Source organism: Erigeron canadensis, chromosome 3, assembly GCF_010389155.1.
Source record: "Erigeron canadensis isolate Cc75 chromosome 3, C_canadensis_v1, whole genome shotgun sequence".
Taxonomy (NCBI): domain Eukaryota; kingdom Viridiplantae; phylum Streptophyta; class Magnoliopsida; order Asterales; family Asteraceae; genus Erigeron; species Erigeron canadensis.
This window is the reverse complement of record NC_057763.1, coordinates 38,284,815-38,292,819: the sequence shown is the minus strand read 5'-3', so window position 1 is coordinate 38,292,819 and position 8,005 is coordinate 38,284,815. Positions and strand designations below refer to the sequence as shown.

The following is an 8,005-nucleotide window of genomic DNA, read 5'->3' as shown; positions in this document are numbered from 1 at the left end:
GCCAAAAAATCTTCCTAATTAATAGGATCGTGACATGTAGAAAATCAGAGGGTGAGATTAGGAAAGAGAATTAGTGAATTACATGTATTAACAAGTGGATATATTAGAAGGATTTTTAGGTGGATTAGTTAGGAGGATTATCATTTTTCATTAAATTTATATCCTAAACTTTTACCTTTTAAAATATCTCCACTACCACCTTTACATTAATTATATTTATATCAACCTACATCATTCGACGCCGCCACCATCAAACCGTCGTCGCTATCGTTACCGCCACATTTTGCTGGTATTGTGCTAGTTATATCAAAAATAAACTATGGAAAATTATTTATCCTCCTAAAAAAATAACCTAAAATTTTTTTTAATAGTTTTAGATGGTGACATGTGGATACTACTAATTTTCTTCTCTAATCTTACCCCTGATTTTCCACATATCACAATCTTATTAATTAAGAGTATTTTTAGGCTAACAACTTAGAAGGATTGATCATTACCCATAAACTGTATCTACTTATGTTTGTTTTTGTCACATATACGTACATATATATTTTCTAAACATTTATTTCATAACATGTATCCATGTTTTTTTTCTTCTTATTGATGTCATCTTTTTTCAATTTGCGACAATCACACTCATATGAGTAAAAACGATTTATAAACACCAACAAGCATGGTATCCAAGTAATGCGATGGCGGTTTAGTGGTGTCGGTGACGAGTGATGTCATCGACAATTGGTGTCGAGTGGTGTAACCGTGTAAGTTGATGTAATAGTGATAGTGTAAATATTTTAGAAGATAAAGACTTAGAGTGCCAATTAGCAAGATAAGGGTTAATAGTGTAAATTAATTTATTAAGATCAAATTTGCTAATCTCTAATAACCATATCCATAGAAAATTTTTATTAAGGGTAATTTAATACTTTTACATCTAATCATTCTCTAACATTTTTCAAAAATAAGGGATTGATAATTGTTATAAAAGAGTATAGATTAGATTGATAAAAATTTGTAATCAAATGTAAATATTTAAGTTAATTTTTTTTTTCTCCAATGTAAATCATTATTATATAGATCATCATGAAATTTTAGGGTGTTTAAAACAATAACTTTAGGGTTCATTTCCTTTTAAGCAATTAGCATCGGATACTAGTATTTCATAACATTTTTTAACTATACACAATATATATACATATTTATTGTACAGTTTAAAACATAGATGGTTGTGACTTACTAAATAATGTTGGAGGTAGAGGTGGGCAAAATCTCCGGTTAAAAAAAAAGCGACTTGGATTATCTAGGAATGGGAACCGATTATGGTTCCTCAGGAACTAGTTGGTTCGAAACCGGTTCCATTTTTGGATTCAAAAATCGGTTCCTTCCCGGTTTTAAACGGTTCCGAACCGAAAAAAACCAAAAAAACATAGTCAAACGTTGACCAATAACCGATTCTAGTCAACGTTGACCAAGAACCGGTTCCTGTCAACATTGAATGTAACCAGTTTCAATCCAATGCCCACCTCTGGTTGGAGGTGATAATATTTTAGGAGCTGACAATTGAAAATTAGTCACAGAATACCAATTATGCCATGTACATCTTGATAAACAAAAGCTAACTATTTAGTATTTTGTAGGTCCGATGATACTATGATAGCATGGTTTAACATTGATTGAAGTAAATTATATATAATTCAGGTCAATGATATATACTTTTAAATTTATATTTTTGTAATTGTGAAACACTTTAATTTTATTACTCATCGTTTAATACATACAACTAATTTCATTACAAAATCAATATCAATATCAATATATTCAATATATAGATTATATAACCAATTCAAGTAAACCAACCAAAAGTTAACACTAAATTGAGAGATTATCTAAAAATCTATATCATAATTGTAAAAATAAACTATAATCAACACGATTATGTTCACTGACCTAGTGACCCAATCATATAAACCTTATCAGATAACAATTGCTAGATCGTGCCATTTAGCAAACGTCGGTGATAAATTTTACTTCCACTCATCATTTAATTTAAATCTAACTAGATGGGTATACGCGCGTTGCAGCGGTATTATTTAAAAAACGATAGTTAAGTGTGGTGATGATGGATACGAAAGGCGATGGTCGGGGTGTCGATTATGATGGACACTGTCATACTGGAAAATGATAGTATGAAATAAAAGGGAGACAAAGTAGTGGTATATGAAATAAACATATGTTACTTATTTTAGGGTTATGAATAATTTAGAGATATTTTTAAAAATGTTTAAAGTTTTAAATTTTATTTTTTTATAAGGGTTTATAGATACAAGAATAGATAAATATAATGAAAGAAAATATTAAATGCTGGTTGTATATGAAATGGAACTAGTGGAGTTGTTTAAAGTTTGATATATTAAAAAGAATATCTTGATGAAAAGGTGTTTAGTTGGAGTATATGATAGAGACAAATAATAAATGCGAAAAGGTGTATGGAAGGACGTTACACGGATTTTCCCTTTTTTTATTAAGGCAAAAAGGTGTATGGCTATTAAAATATAAGGTTTATGTATGATTTGAGTGAGTGGTGTTTATTAAAAGCCGTCGCTATATTTAAATTTCAAACATATCCATATCTCTCACGACTCGTTCAATTTTTATTTTTTTTATTTTATTTTTTTTATGTAAAATGGTTAATTAGTACTTTTTCCGTCCCATTAAATTTATTTTATATTGGATATTTAAAGTCTTATTTTATAAACTTTGACCTTAAATATTTTGATTTATGTTATATAATATTTGATAAAAGTTATACTAAGAAAAAATACCTTTAAAACTCAATCAATTCATATAAATTTCATCAAATATTATATAACATAAATCAAAATATTTAAAGTCAAAGTTTATAAAGTTAGACTTTGAATATTCAAAATATGACACATTTAGTGGGACGGAGAGAAGTATATTGTAAAAGTTTATACCTGCATATAAATTTCATAGAAAGTTTTCGTAAACAAACACCCGAGTTCACATTGTCAAAATATCCTCGTTGTACACTCTCGTTAATTATGGATGATATCGTTTTAAAACTTCTTCTTGTCCTGGCCATATCATCACCCGAATAAAAGACATCACCGACTGACATTTAACGGTTGTTTGATTGTTGTTTAAAGATCATCAAGTCACTATTTAAATGTTGGTGAAGGTTGTGTTTTTGTGACACTGCACATAACCTACAGAGTTTTTCCGTCGTTAATACAACGCTAATCTGACTCAGATGTTAGTAATAAGTCGTTAAATCTATTGATAATTTGCATCAGATTTTTTCCGGCAGCAAACGAGGCACTAATGCTCTTATTTCAAATAATGTGTTTTTGTTGTAGTAAATATATCTAAAATCTTTTATATAGCAAATTATAGTAAAACCTTTTTCTAACAATTTACTTATTTCTATCTTGTACAAGTTAGCTATCACTTTGAAATTTTGATAGAAACTCTTATATTGATAAACAAATCATTTACATTTTTGTAATCTGACCTTAAGGGGGTGGGAATGGAAGCGGGGTGGTGTTCGTGGAAGCCCGGCCAGGCGTGGGAACACTGCCGCCGGGGGGTCGGGGTGGGGAAGATGGGAAGGATTTTTGGTGTAGTGAGCCCGATGAGAGAGAAATGAATGAGGGGACCGTACGCAAGAAAGGGACGAATGGTGGTTGGCCATGTGGCCTTTTTGACCGTTCCAAACTGAAGTAAAAATAAATTAGGGTTGAGATGAGTAGTGTCAGCCATTTTGAGGTGATTTGAAATGAATTGGGGAAGTTTGAGGTAGAGGGTTTTTATTGAAAGATGGTGATGTGGAAATTTGGAGAATAGTTTATGAAAGTCATTTATTTCTAGAAATAGTTTATGAACTTCGGCTATAACGAAAATACCTATATCTAACAATGGTATGTATAAATTTAGAAAGAAAAAACAGTCACCCTGGGTTTCATATAAAGATCATGTGCTATGATATAAGCTTGCACGACCATTTACATTTGTATTTTCCCAAAAATGAAAATAGCCAGCAATAAATTATTGCAATCTAAAACTATAACTAACCATGTGGGAGTTTTTTTCAATAAAATTAGCTAGTCAAAGTGTTACAATTCCAAAATACAACCAAGGCTCAACACATCATATGGAATACTATATTTAGAAAGACACCTTTGGGTCATCATATCACATACCTTTTTGCAATCAAGATAGCAAAAAGCTATCTTCTTAATTTATAATATCTTTCCAGTTGTATCTCAAACAAGCTTGATCTTAATCAAAGGATTATTAGGTTGATTAATTAAGAGGATTCATCATTTCCCTTTTCAAAATCAATAATTTCCTGATACATGTATATGTATATGAACAAACAGATAAAAAAACATCTAACAAATGAATTAGCGAAAGAACGAAATCAATGTTTGTACTCATTTGTTCAATTAGTATAAACAAAACGATTAAACGACCATAAGCTTAGTCTTTCTTGGCCTTTATGGCTTTGTTAGTCCTTCTTACTTGATGTAATCTGTTTCTTCTTTGGCTTCTTGCCGAAGTTTCTATAATAATAAAATTATGTTGTTCCCAAAAAAAAAACGACCGTAGACGAACGTTTTAATGAAGATTCTGTTAGTTTATGGATATATATGTGCACACAAAAAATATAGATTTAAAGTTCACATATATATTGCTCTAAATAAATTTATTTACATCTCTATACCCCTTAGATAAAATATCTCGATTACAAGCGAAAAAACATAAACAAAATTTAGTTTGAAGAAAAGAAAAAAAATTCTAATCTGTAACTGATATAGCATTCATGGGGGCAATGGGTTTAAGTTTGTATCTATAAAAGACCTTTCTACTTTTAGAAGTAGGATTAGCAAATGTAATGAGAATTTTGCCAGGCTCAGTTACATGAAATGAGTTTGAAGACATTCTCCCAATTTGCTTTCCTTTTGAAACCAACACATTATATGAACCTTCATCTTCTGGTACAAATTCTTCCTTATAATTTACCTCGCTTCCGGTAACTGTTAAATCCCAATATATTGTCATCCCCGTCTGTTATTAATATGCCACAAAATAAAATAGAAAATGCTTATTATTAGTAAGTTAATTTCCGAAACAATCATCTTAGTTAATTTGATATAGGTCATGAGGTTGTAATGTGTCAAGTTTATTGTGCCATTTCATTTGTGCTTACTGGATATAGAAAGAACAAACCTCTGTCATAGGAATTTCGATGCTCTCTGTTCCGTAAATTTTTAGCTTAAGTTCTGTAACTTTTTCATCCGGCGAGAATTCTCCGCCTTGCCTTCTTACACCTCCATATTGAGCTAGAAGTTGTTCTGGCTTTATGAATCTTCAACAAATTCAAGCAAATTTTTAGTTATTATATATAGCATATATATATGTTGTGATCTGTATACATGTTGTGAATCATTAACTAATTAAGTTAAGTCAGACAAGTTCAAATCGCACCATTTAACCATCCAAAATGCGTTATGTCACCTAAGCTTAGGTACATAACAGCAATCACCATATATACAAATTGTTCAGAAAACGTACAACCGATTTATATAACCAGATCATCAAATTCACAATATTTTCAATTCAAATTGATGGAGCAAACAACTTACTTGAGAAGAGTATCCGTAATTGCTGATGGCTTCACATACATGACTTTGTACCTTCTCGTCATTAATCGCATATTCAAGGTATAAAACGCGAAAAACCACATAGGAACATTAACAATCACCTGCAATTAATCAAGGTATCATAACAAAATTATTTAAACAAGCAAATTAATACTGATTAATTAGCAATTAACTTACAAATCGATATATAATCCCGGGATAATGATCCTGCAAGATGGAAAAATACGTCTTGCTACCTTGAACCATTTCATTCAGAAACGGTCTAGGTATATTCTTCACATCAATAATTTGTATAACCGAATCACAACCATCGGGTTTAAAATCAAGTTTCCGTATACATCCTTCCATTAACTTAATCCGCCAACGTAAAAACTCATTAACAGATTCTTTAGTCCCTAATCTCTTCCTTAATATTTCTCTATCCTTAAACACTTCATAACACTGATAACACAATGGATGTCCAGCTGTATCTATCCCTTCAATACAACCAATATTTTCAAGATCACCCCCAAAGTTTTCATCGAAAAGTTTATCGATATTAAAATCTTCCCTCCACATTAGCGTGTTTCCAAGCATTTCAAGCGCATTTTGCGCGTTGTAATCTTTGGCTTTCAAGAATTTCTTTAAAACGACGTCTGTTTTTCCGTAACCTTTACTAGGTAATAATGGGACCCCCCAAAGCTCGATTTCTTTAAGGTTTTTTCGTGATTTGTATTTTTCTCCGACGAGTGAACGTTTATATATGGCGTCTTCAAGGCGTAAACGAAAGTCGAGTAATGCTTTTCTTTTCTTTTTCTTCATTTCTGCTGCAACCGAGGTTGTTTGTTGTTTTTCGTGTTTTGTTATGATTATATCTCCTTCAACGCTATCGTGGAACGTTTCGTTTTCGTTTGGTGATTGCGTGTCGTCGTTGTTGTTGTCGTCTTCCATGGATGGTACGTAGATATCGAGCTCCGGCGGTGGCCGGAAAGTCCAACTGGAAGGTTGTTGGTTGTGTTGGTTATCAACCTCCGGTAGGGGAATATTAGTGTTTTGTATGTATTTGCTAATTATATTGTGGTCAATGATTTCTTGGCTTGTTTTTTTTAACTATACTAATTATGTTCCCTAAATAAAAGGATTTCATCTTACAAGTAACCTCACACTCTAATTTCAATACTTTGACATAATTAATTTGTACTACTTAATTGGTTTTATATGTAAAAATATTCTAAGTATCTTTAAAAAGGTGTGTCTTTGCCTCTCAATATTCAAAAAGGTGTGTCCTAATATATATGCCATTTTTTGTTCATATTCTTATTTACTATTTTGTGATATTTATAATAGGAAGGTACTAGTACTAAAAGAGAAATAACTTGAACCAATTTATTCTAACAAGTACCTAGATCTACTTTGACCGGATCTTTTTCTTAAAGAAAATGCAATTCCTTTGACCAGATTTAAGAAATGTGAGTATCTCAAGAAGATTAATTCCTTTGAAGGGTTTTTTTAAACAAAGACTAAATACTTTAATCAATCGATTTATATTTACTTGAACTCTAACTATCTACGAAAAATATTAATAAACCGACAATCATCGATAACAGGTTTGTTCATTCGAGTCTCAAAGTATGCCTCTAGACGACTAGACCGCCACTAAATTAATGCAATCAATGGTCAAGATACAACTTAAGACACAATATAAACCTGGAGGAGATATTTTAGACATTTCAAAATTTCTAATTTTCACCCAACACCCCTAGCTTCTTTGCACTATTAAGCATTGATTGATTGGCCTTTCAGGAAGGAAAAAAAAAAAAGAAACAATGATTGCATTAGCCCAGGGCCTTAGATGCGTCCTTTGAGGCTCGACTAAAAACATGGATTCAGTCAAACAAGCCTCACCAAGAGGTTTATTACATGTAATTGAATCATATATTATCAAAAGGCAAATAGGCTACGAAATATGTAACTTGGATCTCAATCTTTTTTAAGGTTTTGCATGAACACGACCAGCATTGCTAAACCTTGTATACTCTACGAAATTTTGCATTTTCAATAAACATGTCATTTACACTAACAAAGGAGGGTTAAAATACAGTTGTTCCAAGTTGTTCAATCTTGTTTCATATTTAATGTAAAACACGCTTGTTACAAGTTGTTGGACCATAATGTTGAGCCACAAAAGGATCAGGAAACCATCAAGGAATTTGCAAGTAGCTTCTTACTTGTAAATTGTGATTGACATTGTTTGGCTTGCAAAATAGATTTGAAGAGCTATGGTGGTTTTTCATTTGTCAATCGTTGAATTTAGGTTTAGAGGCTCATACGAGAATACTGGACAA

The 8,005-nt window shown here is 31.5% G+C and overlaps 1 protein-coding gene across 1 annotated transcript; it reads right to left on the bottom strand.

The window, feature by feature from the left end:
* Positions 1-4,815: 4,815 nt before the first annotated feature.
* Positions 4,816-6,743, bottom strand: LOC122592080 (patellin-4-like). Its single transcript, XM_043764287.1, has 4 exons — positions 5,859-6,743; positions 5,664-5,782; positions 5,248-5,386; positions 4,816-5,085 (listed from the first exon to the last, which is right to left on the bottom strand). The coding sequence occupies exons 1-4, from the start codon at positions 6,609-6,611 to the stop codon at positions 4,816-4,818; spliced, it is 1,281 nt and encodes a 426-aa protein (XP_043620222.1). The 5' UTR covers positions 6,612-6,743.
* Positions 6,744-8,005: the final 1,262 nt, after the last annotated feature.